The 17,622-nt window shown below is 41.8% G+C and overlaps 1 protein-coding gene across 1 annotated transcript in view; it reads right to left on the bottom strand.

Annotated features, from left to right (window-relative positions):
* tbcd (tubulin folding cofactor D) overlaps nucleotides 1-17,622 on the bottom strand; it is a 354,778-nt gene that overhangs the window by 141,784 nt on the left and 195,372 nt on the right. The window contains exons 16-19 of the mRNA XM_085963427.1: nucleotides 16,195-16,224; nucleotides 12,254-12,339; nucleotides 6,479-6,559; nucleotides 2,469-2,542 (exon numbers count right to left, since the gene is read on the bottom strand). Of these exons, the coding sequence (XP_085819553.1) occupies nucleotides 2,469-2,542; nucleotides 6,479-6,559; nucleotides 12,254-12,339; nucleotides 16,195-16,224 (271 nt within the window). The remainder of the gene's footprint in view (nucleotides 1-2,468; nucleotides 2,543-6,478; nucleotides 6,560-12,253; nucleotides 12,340-16,194; nucleotides 16,225-17,622) is intronic.

Below are 17,622 nucleotides of genomic sequence, written 5' to 3'. Positions count from 1 at the left end.
CTATTCTGATGACTTAGAGGTTAAAGGCACCACTTGATTTAGATGAGCTGCACCCAAGTACGATTAAAATAAGGAAATTAGTTCATAGATTGAAAATCTGAGGCAAAACTAAAGTACAATTAAGTATTCTCACCTAAATGTTAGAAGCAGTAAAAACAAAATACTGGAAATGGAAGCAAAGTATAAGGAAGAGCAGAAGAAAAGTACATAGATTGTGGAAACATGGCTACCTACAGAATGTGGAAGTGGATTCAAAATGTAGGTGTATAGGTTTTTCAGGGAAGATAGGGATAATGAGCGGAAGAGTAGCTTTATATTTTCAGAACAATTTGGAAATCGAGGAAGACGAAATGATATTTAAGGGAAGCGCAAAAATTCAAACCGTCTGGCTAGAGTTAAACAAGGTGAATGATGGGTTTATAATTGGAGTCTGTTACAGACCCCCTGAACAGTTAAAGAAAGGTGGTAGCATTTTGTACAACATAAGAAAGGCATGCGCAGATAATATTCTCTCAATGATGGATGACTTCAACCAACCAAATTTGTATAAGGTAATGGTTAGTTCATAGTTAGAACATTGTGTGCGGTTCTGGGCACCTCGTTATAGAAAGGACAATAAATCTAGCGAACACATGCAGCACAGATTCCCTGACAACATCTTGTAGGTTCATCAGCGTGTTGTCAGGGAAGAAAAATTATGGTTATGAGCAGAGACTTGAGCTACTGGAGCTGACAAGGCTAAAAGAGATTTAATAAAGATTTTTAAAATTATGAAGAGTTTTGATAGAATACCAAAAGACTATTTCCACTGGTTGGTGAGTTAGTGAAGAGGGGGCATCAATTTTTATTTGCAACTGAGAGAGTAAGGAGAGGGGCGAGGCAAAATCTCTGTGCAGAGGGTTGTTAGAACATGAAATGCTTTGCCATAGAGAGTAGCTGAGGAAGAGACATTTGGATCTTTTAGGGGAAGAACAGATAAACATTTGAAGCAGAGGAAGTTACAGGACAATGGGATTTGTTTTGGATTGCCCTGTCAAAAAGGTGGCACAGAGGTGGACCTACTTCTATGTAGTAAACCTCTATGGTTCGAAAGTGGGAATGGCACACCTCCCAAACCCACAACCTCTACCACCTCGAAGGACAAGGGCAGCAGGCGCATGGGAACACCACCATCAGCAATTTCCCCTCCAAGTCACACACCATCCTGACTTGGCAATATATTGCCGTTCCTTCATATTCGCTGGATCAAAAACCTGGAACTCCCTCCTAACAGCACTGTGGGAGTACCTTCGCCAAACAGACTGTAGTGGTTCAAGAAGGCAGTTCACCACCACCTTCTCGAGGGCAATTTGGGATGGGCAATAAATGCTGGCCTTGCCAGCGACGCCCACATCCTGTGAACGAACAAAAAAAAAAATGCCCTAATGGAAGTCTTGTGACAGAGTTTGAATTAGTGAATGTAATACAAGGCGACGTCTCATCACAATGGGTCATGGACTCAACTAGGGGAATGCACATGGAGGCCATTCGTATTACTTGTTCATTGCAAGTAATACGAATGGCCTCCACAATACAGTAACAGACTCTCTGGCATGATTCACTATAGTATAATAACATTTCAGATCACCAACCAAACACCACCAGCGAGGAGAACAGAAATATAGGATTTCAAGGCAGCAAAAATCTGCATAGTACCAGCACCTGTTAAAGGTATTGAAGATGTCCAGTGCCAAATTATTCAAGCGCTGTTCTATTACATGGTTATCGTGGATTAAACCAGAAGTTTCAAGGTGATGGAAAAATAACAGCAACTTTAGAAAGTTGTGATGTAAAGGCAACAGGACAGTAATTTGAAATATGAGTGATCATCTTTCTGAGGAACAAATGAATAATGAACACATTTCCAGAGGAAAAAGGGGAAATAAGAGGAAAAAGGGGAAATAAGAGCAAAAAGAGACTGGAGAAATTGGATAACACAGAGAAGTTCAGAGGCACATATCTTGAGGACAATGGGAGGCATATTATTAGGACCAGAGGTTTTACAGGAGTACAGATGTGGATGATCTGATGGACTCGACAGTGATAAAACTTGCTATTGGACAGAATGAAACAATAGGGCAAGTTCTTTAACAACATCAGGATTAGAGTTGGAGGTTATAGTATTTTCTGTCTGTCACATTGAGAATCAGACCTATTTTTCAATTGCAATTTCCTGTTGACTGAATGACACTGGTTATTATGGTAGAACCGTTGTATAAATCAGTGTATAGTCAACTGTTAGCATCTGTTGCACTATTATAAGCAATATTCAATTCAATTCAATTTTATTTGCCATATGTAACCAGTACAAGTACAATGGAATGCTTACTCCCCCCGTAGGGACCCGTCAGCTATTTTTACAGTGCCATGTTCAGAAATACTATTTATTTTAAGAAATAAACACATCTGAGTTTTACTTGACCACTCACCAATGTTTGCCATGTATTCTGGAGCATATGGAGTAAGGTTATGGAGGGTCTTTGCTGTGAGCTCTCGAATGGCACTGTGAAAACATAAAAGAAATCCATTATTTTACAGAAAAGCATGCTTCAATCTTTAATGCAAACCACGAGCATATGCGGAGATTCCTTTTTACAAGACTTATGTATATCAGACTGTAAATACATCACAATACAACTCATTATTTAATACTGTATAATGAACACCTGGCCCAAAAATAAGATTAAGGCAGTTGAGGCTCTGAATAGAACATACTGTTTCAATGTTCCTTCAGAGTGAATTAGAGATACGAAAAGATGGGCTCGGATATGCCCCTTTGGCACATTACAAATTATGCTTTTTTTGTTGCTCAATTTCTGTTCACTGCCTCCAAGTGAAATCAAAGGCGCTGCACTGGGATGTATGTGAGGAACTCGAACTTACATCACCGGAGCATCTTAGAAAGACAGCAGACACATGATTGTGTCTCTCCTTGAGGAGCAAAAGTACAGTACAAAGTTAATATAGTTTATTTTAATTAGGAGAGGTTCTTTATATAGAAAGTATGGACCTAGCATTTACTTCCCCTTTAATGACCCAGTTATAAAGGATGCTTATTTTTACAGTCAACTACGTGATATTTATAGGTTCGCAGATCAGTTATTTTAACAAAGTTAAAATGGATGGTGAGAAGAGCAGTAATTTTCATGGAAAGGTGGGCAGTGAGGCACAAATAATTCATTGAAAATTCGGTGCTATTTGGGGATATATTCTTAACTCGTAAAGCATAGAGTGCTGCATGAGTTCTACAAGTACCCATTAATTGCCACAATTCTAACACAAACATTTAAAGTGCACCTTTTGCATCTCATTGACAGATATTAACCTGAACTCTATTTTGTATGTGTCCAGCTGCCAATGAGTTTTTTTTTTATCTTCAAGTTTGCTAGGGTAATGACAGAGTGAGTGGGGAAGGAACACACACACACACACACACACACACACACACACACACACACACACACACACACACACACACACACACACACACACACACACACACACACACACACACACACACACACACACACACACACACACACACACACACACACACACACAATTCTTTAAAAAAACAAAGGAAACGGCATAGGGATATTGATAAGATTGGGGAATGGCTAAAAAGTGGCAGATGGAATTCAATGCCAGTACGATACATTTTGGTTAAAAAAAAGCAGTAATTATAATCTGAATGGAAGTAGGTTCGGTGCTATGGAAGAGCAGGTGATCTTGGAAGTATAGGGTCACAGAACATTAGGTGGCAAGGCTGTGAAAAAAGCTAATAGAATTCCGGGTTTTATCTCGAGGTACAAAATATAAAAGTCAAGAGGTAATGATGACCCTATATAAAACTTTAATAAGATCTCATTTAGAGTAGTGTGTGCAGTATTGGGCTCCAGACTATAGGAAGGATAGTGAGGCTTTGGAGAGGGTACTAAACAGATTCACTAGGATGTGACTGATATGAGGAAATACAAATATTAAGAAATTGCTAAATTGGGACTTTTTTCATTAGAACGCAGATTATGGAGTGATATGGTAGAAATGTTTAAAAATTATGAAAAGATGGGATAGGGTTAACAGATGCAGATTGTTTCCAGTAGTTGAGGGGTCAACAATAGGAGCCATAGAAACCAAGATTAAATGTAAGAGATTCAGAACTGAGCGTAGGAGAAACTTCTTCACACAGAGGGCACGATCTTGCCAGCCCTGGGGAGGCGGGACTGCCGGGAAAATGGCAGAATCTGGGGGCAGGTGCCCATCCCGCCTCCGTGCCATCTTCTTGGGAGGCGGGTAGCTGATCCACACCGTGTCCCATCTCCTGGAGGCGGGAAGGGGATTACAGCCACTTAACTGCCTGTTAACAGGCAGATAAGAGGATTATCCCCATTTTACCTACACAAGTGCAGGCTTCCCGAAGGCTGCAAACCCCGCCAGGGTCACCGAGGCGAGCAGTGGGTCTGCGGGGGTCGGAGGGGTGCAAAAGTGCACTGTGGAGGTAAGTGATGGGTGCAAGTGTGGAGAGGTAAGTATGTGAGGTGAGTAAAAGTGATAGAAAATGTTTACTTACCTTTGTTTCTTCCTGCAGACTTCAATCGTTGGGGATGCGGAGTGTCTCGAATCTCACCAGCAGAGATAACAGATGGCTGCTGCATTCTCCAATGCAACAACCATCTAATTTCTGCTAAAGAAAGAGGTTTGATGAGTCTTGAATACATGGACTCATCAAACAACATAGAATGTCAGTGTTTGACAGCTTCACAGAGCTATCAAACGATGACAATTCATGAAACGTCATATGCTGACGTTCTCTGCAACCGGCTTCCCCTTAATTGGCCTGCTAAGCCCGCTGGGCGGGCTTAACAAGGTCAATCAAGGGAAAATAGCGTGGGTGGGCCAGAAGTCGACGGAGGCAGGACTAAAACCTGACAAGTGGGAGTCCCGCCTCCAAAAGCACCCCATTGGCAAAATCCAGCCCAGAGTGTTTGTGAGGGTGTGGCAGGGTTAGTGGTTGAGGCAGAAATTAGGTCAACATTCAAGCTAAGACTGTAATTAAAAGGGGTTGAAGGGATATGGGAACAGGGTGGGTAAATGTGATTAGAATTATTTGCTCATGTGGAGGGTAAACGGCGACACAAACTGGTTGGGCCAAATGGCCTGTGTCCATGTTGTAATGACAGAAAGAGACACACACACACACACACACACACACACACACACAGATAGATGCATACACAAAGGTCAGAGACTGAGAGCAAGAAAAGCACAAACACACAGAACTAGTTAGAAACACAACAAAGACAGACATAGAACAAGAGACAGAGGACAAAGACAGGCACACAGTGAAAGATATACAGACAGATTCATGAATACACACACAAGACAGAAATATGCGAACACAAAAAAGCACAAAGAAAATGTACAGAAAGAAAAAGACTTACAGAAATAAACTGGCTCACAGAAATAAACAATAGCACTTCTGGCTCAAACTACTTTCCCCTCAATACACTGCAAATATGTATCAGTATAAATTGTAGACATAATTGCTAAAACAGAAAAAACACTGGCTGTTTGAATTGTCACAGTGTGATACAATACAACACAACTTTGTCACCATACAGTGTTTGTTATTAAAGTGAATAATAGTCTTGAAAAAATTCCCACCAACTGCCTTGCCAAGTTTCTCAACAGCAAAGGCAAAAGCCAAATCTGACCACCTACTTTGCAATAATGGCCACCTGCTACGTGTATTCTCTAAGCTCATCAAAACACCACAAAGGAAACAAAGTGACAGCTTCTTACTTTTGATGGTCTGATCTGCTCCTCAGGCTAAGTGAATTACAGCATATGTTTTAAATTCTGACAATGAATGGATCACACCCATAAAATGAATGTTTACAAGTTTAAAAACTTTAAAACATATAACAAAATAGTCAAATTCATGCACTTCCAGTCAGTGAACTAATTTGAATAAACTCTCAAAGGGTTAGAAATTTCCAACACTGAGTATTCTTGGAGAATTACCTTCCAGCTTCAGCATGGCAAGGAACAAACCAATTCCCATTTTCCAAGTAACATCTATGCATTTATCCTTCCAGCTTCAATCTTTGCACTGACCTTGTTTTCTTACTTTAGTACGCATATTATTTTCCGGTAGTTTTGATCTCATCATATCACATGGTCACTGTTCAACATTTCCAAATACAACCACCTTTTCATCATCAGAAACAAAGACAAACTGACAAATGGTCAGGCCATAAATTAGATATTAATAGAGCAGTTTATTCATCTTAAATTGGTATGTACGAGTTCCTAACCAACAAAGAAGCATGTATGAACCCCCAATTGTATCCTGCGCCTAACCATACATATTCTCCAAATATTAAAATCTATAAATGTTTCAATGTACATATACTTCAAACACATTAGGTTTTCTTACCAATCCCAGTGGTTAAATTTATTGTGTATCAGATGATCAGTCAAAGGTTGCGTATATTCAGGGAATCCAACAATGTATATACTGCAGAACAGAGATAATAAATAAAAAGGACACCAGTTACTGCTTTATGCAAGTAGAATTTAATGTTGTTGTACCAAAAGAATCAAGATTACTCACGAGAGTACGACGCACATTATGAAGACTGTTTAAAAAGTGTTTCCGATAGTATGTGCAAATATTTCAGATTTATGGACCAACATCATTTAATATCAATCAGAAACTTGCAGACAGAACATGCACAAGGAATTTAATGTTAACTATAAACAACTAGCTTCAGGTGGTGCCATAGATAATGGGGGAAAAATTGAGTCACGCCCCCTTTGGGGCCCTAACTTCGAAAATTAACGCCCCCATGGCCAAAATTCATCAGTAGCGCCTCAAGAGGGAAGCGGGGCGCTACTGGAAGCACCCCGCCTCCCCCTTGGGCCGCCGCGAGTGAATATCGCGACGCTACATGCCGCTGCGCTACGCACTGCGGCATGTTGTGCCGCGGTACTGCAGGCCTTCCCCCCCCCCCCCTTCTTAGAGGGGAGGGGCCTAGCGCAGTGCGACCCAGGGCCCAGCTGGGCCACCAGGGATCAGAGTGCCGGCAAAAGAGCCCGGCACTTAAGAGGAGCCGGCACTCCGCGGGGGGGCGGGGCTGCAGAAGGGGCAGGTGCTGGCAGGCAGTAAGTCAGGGAGTGCTACCGAAGATCGCGGCCGGGGTGTGAGCGGGGCGCTAACGGTTACCGCTGCCGCTAACCTCCCGCTGAATTTCACGGGAGGCGTTGGCGGCGCAGCGCAAGGGCGCTAACAGGAGGAGCAAGGCAACCGAATTTTTAGGTCAATGACTTTTGAGCAGATTATGGTCATATCCTCCAAGCTCACTGTGCTTTTTTATTTTATTTTCCCCTGTTGCTGTCACATTGTGACTTTCAGCTGTGGATCTTGCATTATTAGAATTCTGACAGAGGCAGAAAATAAACGGAGCAATCCTTGTTTTCGTTTATATAAATTCATAAGTCACTTCATAATTATAAATGCAAAGCTGCTACTTGTAGTGAACAATTTGACTAATCTACCTTCGATATTTTTATCCGCCCATAGGGATGATAAATTACTGAACATATGAAAAAGGTGAAAAAACCTTAATGCTCAAACATGCTCAGCCTATCCATGAGATGGTGCAACCTCATGCCCCACCCTCTCCAACTGCTAATAACGCTAACTCTTGGGTGAGACCAAAAAAAAAGAAACTGTGGCCAATTTCAGGGAAACGTCTGGTAAATTCCTCTGCAACTCTCTATGGATAGAACTTGCCAATGATTAAGTTACAACACAGAATCTTACAAACAGCTAAATTCTAGGAAACCATGATTAACCAATATCCATCACGAGACATACTTAAACTAACCTCTCTGCTTCAACCTTAGGAAAATAGGAGTAGACAGGGCCAGAAATTACCACCTTTATTCATTGGGCTGGTTCCAAATGTCTCAGACTTCCTAATCCTACTTTATCTCCAATATCTTTCAATGGCTCCGTCTGTCAAATATTTATCCATCACCTGCAGAATTTATAACATCTTCCGCTTCAATTGCCTCCCTGATTCATCAATAAATGCAGGAAATTCACTGGAACATTAATGGCCCAGAAATTCGGGTCCCCACGGGTGAGTACGCACGGGGTACTCGCGCGTAGGCCCAACGAAAGTGCCGGTTTCGTGCATGCGCGGGAAACCGGCACTTCCGTTCCCCTGAAAGAAGGGGTTGACAGGTGGAACGCGTGCGCCGGAGAGGCCTGCTTTTAACAAGGTAAGTGGTGAATTAATTAAAATTAAAACATTTTTTCCACAGGTTTATTATTTTTAAATACTTTAAAGGGTAAGTTTATTTTTAGCCCCGTTAGAAAATGTAATTAATTCTTTCAAAAATTTAAATTGTTTAAAATAGTTATTTCATGTAATTTATAGTTATTTTAAAAATGTGATTTAAAAAAAAAATTATTTGAAGTTTTAGTGATGTTTTGGGGCTTATAGTATTTATAGGATTGACAGCTCTTCCTGTCAAACTTATGAATGAAGCATTCCCTGCTACCATTGGCTCTCCATGGCCCACGTGATCCCAGGGGACGCATCGAACTAACTGCGCCCCTGGGATACGCAAGCACTGCATGCCGGCAGTTGGAGGAGGCCCAGGATCAGAATCCCACGGGGGCCCACAGCTCAACGGCCGGCGAGCTAGGTAAGTGCAGGTCAGGGGCTTGCACCCGCGTGAAGCCCCCGACCCGAATTTCTGGGCCATTATTGCCATTCAAATGTCCGCTTAATGTGATCTTGCAAAAGCCATGTGGCAGCTCAGACAATTGAGACCGGTTGGATGGCTCAGTCAGTTGAATGTCGGATTCATGACTAGACTACATGTCAGATTTGAATCCCAGCAAGGTTCACTCAACCTTTCAAAGCACATGAAATGAGGATTATGTCTCAGGAAGTGGAGAGAAAGCAGGAGACTCCAAGGATCGTGCAGTGCTTGTCACACAAATTACATCTCCTGGCTGCTCAGGAATGAAGAATGACCTCCAACAGTAAATGTACATCTCTCACTATTTGTATTCAAATTAATACTGGTGCCTTGGCCAAACCTGTTGCTGAATTCCCCGTGTAACAGCAAACGTATGCAATCCAGAAAGAAACATTCTGCTTCAACAGTGTCTTTCATTTATATAGAACCTTTAACAGAATAATGTCCCACGGTCTTTCAGAACTGTGTAGAAAACAGATGATGAGCCAAAGGAGAGATTTGGAGCGGTGACTAAAAGCTTGGTTAAAGACGAGATTTTAAAAAATGGTCTTAAAGGAGGTGGAGGCAGAGGAATTTCAGAAGGGAATTCCAGAGAGTGGAACATGGACAGGTAAAAGCACGGCCACCCATGATGGGGGAAAGGAAGGTGTGATGCACAAGAGGCAAGAGACAAAGGAACAGAGAGCTCAGAGCATGTAGGGCTGGAAAAGATTACAGAGGTAGGAGGGACAAGCCTATGAAGGGTTTTAACATAAGGATGAGAATTTTAAATTTGCGTCATTGGGGAACTGGGAACCAATGTAGGTCAGTGAGGATTGGAATTATGGTTGAGTAGGACTTGAAGTGGGATAACATATGAGCAGCAGAGCTGAAATTTTTGGAGCATGGAGAATGAGGAAGAGTCATGAATCCTGAAGATCTGTCTGGTCCCTATTCTGAAAATTGATTAACAAACAGATCTGTTTCCAAATAAGCCTACCTGTTGAAAATTGGATCCTCGTTGTTTCCTCTGAGAAGCTAAATGTGAGGGTATACACTATCCCAGATTGGTGAATCTACTGCCATATTCTGCACTCCTAGTGTGCAGAAATGATAGCATGATGACACCACAGACACCATTGATTTGGATAAGTTAAAATACTGGAAGCTGCTAATTAATGTTTTAAAATATTCAGCATTTAAAAAAACTAGCTTGGCAAAACAGAAATCTTTTGGGTGGTTACTGTATATGTTTCCAGCTCATATGTAAAAAGAGCTTATCCAAAGCAATTTTCTGATTAGTTATGATGTGAAAGCAGTCAGTCAGGCATATGTCACAGGAATCACAGGAACCCCACAGTGCAGATAGAGGCCATTTCGGCCCATCGAGCCTGCACCGACACATATCCCACCTTATCCCCGTAACCCCACGTATTTAATCCCCCTAACACTAAGGGTCAATTTATCATAGCCAATCAACCTAACCCGCACATCTTTGGACTGTGGGAGGAAACCGGAGCACCCGGAGGAAACCCACGCAAACACGGGGAGAATGTGCAAACTCCACACAGACAGTCACCCGAGGTCGGATTCGAACCCGGGTCCCTGGCGCTGTGAGGCAACAGTGCTAACCACTAGCAGACATGGTTGACCTCAAAGTGCATTGTAATATTCATTAATTGTAGCACAAACAATGGTCTCTTTGGCTAGTTCTATATAAAAGCATATATTCTGGATGTATCTGGCATTTTAACAGCCACCCTGTCATTACTGAACAGGTTGCATGGTGACTGTCTCCAATACTTCCACCCCCATAAACATTTTCAATGAACATCTACTTCTCAAATAACGAGAACAAACCGGTTTCTGTGAAAACCACATAAAACAACAGCAGAAACAAACTTGAATCTTTCATCAGATCTCTGGCATTTCAGTTCAATGAATTAAAGAATCACAAGAGGACAGATTTGGGATTTTTTTCTCCTACATTTACTTAAGTGTAGGTCAAATTTTACTGTATGCTTAAGGCGACACTTCTGCATCAAATGACATGCAATAATCATGGGCATAGCATTCATAAGATTTCAAAAAGGTTTACAGAGGCAGCCTTTTGTTTTTGTGTTGCAATTCAAACAAAATATGTACTGTGAACATTACTTCAATTCTCTTGTATATTTCCCAACGCTATGCCTGGTATTATAAATGTTTAATGTAGGTTGGTAGTCATCTTGGTGAAAATCAGGTTAAAAAGAAATGGTGTTGAAATCCACCATTTTCCAAGCTGTACAGTCCATGGTTAAGAATGAAGTCAGCATATTTTGTTCAGATGCAGTGCAACAAAGTGCTTGTCTTTTTCTTTTTATAATTCCACCCTCGTATTTTTTTCCCTTCCTCCGGAAGTTATTGACTCTTTTTGTGGTGCCAATCCACAGATATTAGCAGCCTTCCAGTACCTCAATTAGCTGACCATTCTTCATGTTGAATGCTAACACAGGAGGCGACAGAGTGACACTCAACCCCGTCCTTGCACAATACTTTGCTCTGCATCTGATTGTGTTATAATTCAAGTGACAGGACCTGATGCAAATAATGGGCACCAGAAGGAGAAAGTGTTCCGTTCCTCAGCATTGATGAACATGGAAATTCAACACAAGCATAAAAATAATTATAAAAACTACAAGCAGCAATCCTTCAATGGGTCAATGCATCTGCTGAGTTAGTTGGTCTCAGCCAGGACAGCAGTGGGGCACTACAACTAGTATAGAAGAGTACTGCAGTGAGAGTGCAAAGCAGTTCCCTGGGTTAGAGGAGAAATAAAATCACAATCCAGTACCTCCTGCTTGATGGTGTGTGTGCACAGACAAGGCTGACTAGACTGCGATGCGTCCCACACAAATAATCTGCCAATCCTCATCGTCTAACTCACACATGAATAAGGGCCACTTAGGCGAGGGACTGGGGGGGCTATCAGCAGATATGGAACCAAAGACCAGCATAAAATCATAGAATAGTACAGCACAGGAGCCCATTTGGCCCATCGATTCTGCGCCAGCTCTTTTGAAGAGCAATTCAGTTAGTCCCACTCCCCCGCTCTTTCCCTACATCCCTGCAACTTTTTCTCCTTCAAGTATTTAGCCAATTCCTTATTGACGGCTACTGTTGAATCTGTATCCACCACCCTATCAGCGAGTGCATTCCAAATCGTAACCACTCGTTGCATAAAAAAGTTATCCTCATGTTGCCTCTGGTTCTTTTGCCAATCACATTAAATCTGTGCCCCCTGGTTATCGACCCTTCAGCCACTGGAAACAGTTTCTCTTTATTTACTCATGAATTATTACATTCAGCAAGAAGGGGAATTCTAAATCCTAAATAAATGAGTTCCTCTGCTGTCAAGATTTTATATTTTAGTGACAGCAGATAGTGGGGAAGTTCACAAGCCTTGAAGCATTACCTAATGTTCAAAAAACATTTGGTCCGATTTCCAACAGCAAAATAATCAGCTGCAGTGAGTATCTCAAGTCCATGTGGAAATGTACCCTGCAAAAGATGTGAAGAAAAATAATTATCCAGCTTCATTAAAGAAATTATCAGAAATACAGTAAAAATTCAGGTTAACTGTTGTGACACTTTTAACGTAATTAATAAGTTTTTAAAGAAATACACAGTATTCTTTGAAGTTTGTTTTATTTTACTTTCACTTTTACTGCAAACTGATCCTTTTATTACCATAATAAATTGCAGTACGGAAACAAGGACATGCATGGCATAGCCCTTTTTAACGGATAAGGTGAGTGTACCAAGCATAATCTCAATGTACAATACTCTCCTACACACAATAACAGTCCCAACTAAGTCCAACTTTGAATAATGTGTTTTTCCACTCTTCAGGAGGCCTGGCATTTTCAAATACTTAGTGATAAAACGGGTTTTCCTGTAGCAGGGCTCACTCAGCCAGCTCCTTTGTTTCAGGGCCGATAAAAACAGGCTTCGCGGTGCAATTTGCACTGAGTGCAGTTTGAACAGGGTGCTGGAGGTGGGTGAGTGAGGGAGTCTTAACTGTTTTCTAAAAATCAAACTTGTGTTTGTTTCACATTTACGGTTACTGTTTAAAATCTAAATTTCCCAGCCTTCAGCAGGGATATACAAGGCCTACAATTCAGAGCAGCTGAAGGCAGTTAATTAGGGAAACTAGATTAAACTGGTTTTCCTGCAGCAGGGCTCAGCCGGCTCCTTTGTTTCAGGGCCTATAAAAACAGGCTTCGCAGTGCAATTTGAACAGAGTGCTGGAGTCGGGTGAGTGAGGGAGTCGGGTGAGGAATGGAAGGAGGGGCTCCCTTGCTTCACCTCTGCTTTTCCTAACTTTTCACCGTGTAGGAATTGGTTCTTACTTTACACCAAGGAAAGAGTCAGAGAGTGGGAGCAGTCAAACAACAACTGCAAAACCGCTAAAGTGACGTCACAACCAGGGAAGGAGTCGATTGGTAAGTAGGACCTGGTGAGTATTTCTACGGTCCAGTCGTTAAAGTAAAAGTAAGGTCTCCAGTTTAGAGTAAGTAGTGTGTAAAGCGAAGTAAGGTCCCTGATGTATTTAATATTCTTTAATTTAAAGGGAGTAAATTATGGGTAGGACATGGCAGGGCAACTCGGCATGCTCCTCCTGTGCTATGTGGGAAGTCAGAGACACTTTCGGTGTCCAGGGTGAACACGTGTGCAGGGAGTGTCTCCAGCTGCAGCTACTCAAAATCCACGTTTTGGATCTGGAGCTGCGGCTGGAGTCACTGTAGAGTATCCGTGAGGCTGAGATCTACGTGGATAGCATGTTAAACGAGGTGGTCACACCGCAGGTAAAGAGTGCACAGGCAGAAAGGGAATGGGTGACCGCCAGACAGAGTAAAAGAACTAGGAAGGTAGTGCAGGAGTCCCCTGGGTCCATCTTGCTCTCCGACAAATTTTATGTTTTGGATACTGCTGGGCGAGATGGTTTCTCAAGGGAATGCAGCAAGAGCCAAGTCCGTGGCACTACAAGTGGCTCCGCTGCACAGGCGGGGAGGAAAAAGAGTGGGAGAGCAATAGTGATAGGGGATTCTATCGTAAGGGGAACAGATAGACATTTCTGTGGCCGCAGACGTGACTCCAGGATGATATGTTGCCAGGGTCAAGGATGTCACTGAGCGGTTGCAGGACATTCTGAAGGGGGAGGGTGAACAGCCAGAGGTCGTGGTCCATATCGATACTAACAACATAGGTAGAAAGAGGGACAAGGTCCTGCAAGCAGAATATATGGAGCTAGGAAATAAATTTAAAAAGCAGGACCTCAAAAGGTAGTAATCTCAGGATTACTCCCAGTGCCACGTGCTTGCGAGAGCAGAAATAGGAGAATAGACCAGATGAATGCATGGCTGGAGAGATGGTGTAGGAGGGATTTAAATTCCTGAGGCATTGGGACCAATTCTGGGGAAGGTGGGACCTGTAAAGTTGGACGGATTACACCTCGGCAGAACCGGGACCAATATCCTCGCAGGGAGGTTTGCTAGTGCTGTTGGGAAGGATTTAAACTAGTTTGTCAGAGGGCTAGGAACCTAAGTGTGGGCCCAGAACGGAGAGAAACAAAGATGAAAGTGGAAGTTAGAAAAGTAGTCAGCAAAACTAGTAGGGAGCAGAAACAAAGGCCATTAGTAAAGAGGGTCAAAGTGCAGAAAAATATTAAACTGGCAAAGTTGAAGGCACTTTATCTAAATGCATGTAGCATTCGCAACAAGGTGGATGAATTAATGGCACAAATAGAAGTAAATGGGTATGATGTAATTGCCATTACAGAGACATGGTTGCAGGGTAACCAAAGCTGGGAACTGAATGTTCCAGGGTACTCAACATTTAGAAGAACAGACAAAAAGAAAAAGGAGGTAGCGTAGCGCTGTTAATAATGGATGAGATCGGTACGGTAGAGATAAAAGATCTTGGCTCGGCAGATCGTGATGTAGAACTGGAATCGGTTTGGGTGGAGCTAAGAAACCGCAAAAGGCAGAAAACATTGGTGGGAGTTGTGTATAGGCTACCAAAAAGTAGCGGTAATGTAGGGCACAGTATCAATCAAGAAATTAGAAGTGCATGTAACAAGGGCAATACAGTAATCATGGGGGACTTTAATCTACATATTGACTGGGCAAATCAAATTACCACTAATGGTGTGGAGGACAAATTCTTGGAATGCATGCAAGATGGTTTCCTGGATCAGTATGTGGAGGAACCAACCAGGGAACAGGCTATTCTGGATACTACTGTGTAATGAGAAAGGGCTAATCAATAATCTTGTGGTAATGGGACCTTTAGGGACCAGTCACCACAATATGATTGAATTTTACATTAAGTTTGAGAGTGACATAGTCCAATCTGAAACTAAGGTCTTCAATCTAAACAGAGGAAACTACAAGTGTATGAGGGACAAGTTGGCCATGGTAGATTCGAAGACTACACTAAAAGGTATGAAGGTGGACATACAATGGCTAACATTCAAGGAAATAATGCATAATTTGCAACAAACATATTCCTCTAGGGCATAAAAACCCAAAAGGAAAAGTGATCCAACCATGGCTAACAAAATAAATTAAAGTTAGCATTAAGTCAAAGGAGGAAGCTTATAAAGTTGGCAGAAAAAGCGGTCAGCCTGAGGATTAGGATCTTTTTAGAAATCAAAGGGGGACCAAGAAACTGATTGAAGAAAGGGAAAATGGAATATGAGCACAAACTAGCAACAAATATAAAAACGGATTGTGAACGTTTCTATAGGTATGTGAGAAGGAAAAGACTGGCGAAGGTAAATGGCAGAGAAATTAAATAAATACTTTGTTTCTGCCTTCACGGAGGAAGACACAAAAAACCTCCCAGAAATATGAGAAAGCCAAAGGTGTGGCGAGAATGAGGAACTTAAAGAAATTATTACAGGAAACTCTTTGGAATACGGCACCGACGGGACCTGGATGGTGCCGGCTGATTAAAAATTCCGGATGACGGAGAAGGCCAGAGATACGTTGGGTCCCAATTTAGCCTCATGGAGCAAGATCTCCCAGCATAGGGAGTCCATGCCGCGACTCTACCCCCAACAACATTTGCCTTATAAGGTCCAGGCTGAGGTTCCACCCACAAGGTAAGTAGAAACATCCAGAAACCGCTGAGACCTGGTGCAACTGGGTCTCTGCCATTTTCCAGCGCAGCCCCCAAGGAATTTTGGGTCCATGGTTTCCAGGTTTGGTGATTTGACAAACCCTTAGGTACAAATGGCTCCCATCTCCTCATAACAATATTCCTATATACCGTGAAATATTTTTAACACATTTATTTATCAATCGTTTACAATATTTTAAGCTATATATGGCATATGTGAAATAACAGTACCTGTCTTCCAACGTTCTCCTGGAAAGCAGCCTGAAGTAAAAAAGTATTAGAAAAACAATGTATATAACAATGTATCAATGAAGTCATAATAAACATTCGTTTAATACTGTAGATCTATCTCAGTACTTTACAAACAGAATTATATATTTCTATGATAAGCAACAATAAGTCTATCAAGTTGAACAATCTTGTTCGTAAACTAGTCCAACCTATAGACATGGGGAGAATGCAATGAGAAAATCATGTCACCACAAACAGGAGCTGTAATAAACTTCTTCAGAGAAGTTAAACATTACAGCCTAGACTTTCCTCACCTGTACCGCCTGATCTGACTTGTCTGGAAGAGAACAGCCAGGTAGGTCAGACTACAAGAGATTCTCCATGACCATCCATCGGTACCCGCATCTGCAGATGGAGGTGAAAATACCTCTCTGACAGATTCTTGATGCTGGTGGAGGCTCCTGTTCTCAAAGGAAGCTGGGACAGCAGCCCCGCTACTAAAATATGTGAATACCTAAACTAACCATAATGTTGGAAATTTCCTCAAACACCCCACTCACAATAAGTCATGCTTTCAGTGGCACTGCATGAAATAAAACATACCAAGGAGATTAAGAGTAATTGTTGCTTGATTGGCTGCACCTTTCAAATTGCAACGACCCATTTTTTTCAAGCCCTGGCACACCTACTTGTCAATGACCATGGGCAACTGTCTTCTCAGGGGCTGTGTCAACAGACAGGCAGATGCTGTTCAGTGCTATCTGGTGCAAGGACATCTACAGTTACCATTCAGCATAGGGCAGGCATATGCAGTGACAGTAATGGTGAGCTGTGGCCTGAAACCTGGGTGCACCTCCTTCTGGGCATGCTGCAATGCTGATTTAAGTGGATGATACCATGGTGTAGCACACAGAGCAACCCTACATGCAAGTGCCTAATGCAACTTCAGAAGCCATCAAACAGGGGGTTGGGCTGCTCTGTCACTTGCATCTTGCGTTTCCATGTGAAAACCTTGTGGCAGTACAAACCTTAAGGTATTTAAATTTTGCTTTGGTCAAATAAAATGGAAAACTATTATTAGAAAACATCACTGTACAATCATATTAACTATCCCCTTTCTTATTGGCCTATAGTATACTGATGACACAAGTAATTAAAAGGTAAACTAGGTCACACCGATTTGGCAAGCAAAACAATCAAACTCACAAATACACCTTTGCTCAAAAATATTCTAATTCCAGTCAAAAGTTTCTAGGACATTAATGGACTAAACCGAGTAAGTTATAATTCAAGCTCATGAGTAACTGTATTCCCATATTATGATTTCTCTTCTCCCATAGAGCAAACTTATGCCTCGTGTTTCTATTTGGTATTATTCTCTGCATATTATCCTGTGTGTATATATAGAGATATATATATGCTTATCAA

The sequence above is a fragment of the Somniosus microcephalus genome, chromosome 21 (genome assembly GCF_052327205.1).
Source record: "Somniosus microcephalus isolate GS21.2 chromosome 21, FLI_Smic_1.0, whole genome shotgun sequence".
NCBI classification, from domain to species: Eukaryota; Metazoa; Chordata; class Chondrichthyes; order Squaliformes; family Somniosidae; genus Somniosus; species Somniosus microcephalus.
This window is presented reverse-complemented; position numbering and strand designations above follow the sequence as displayed.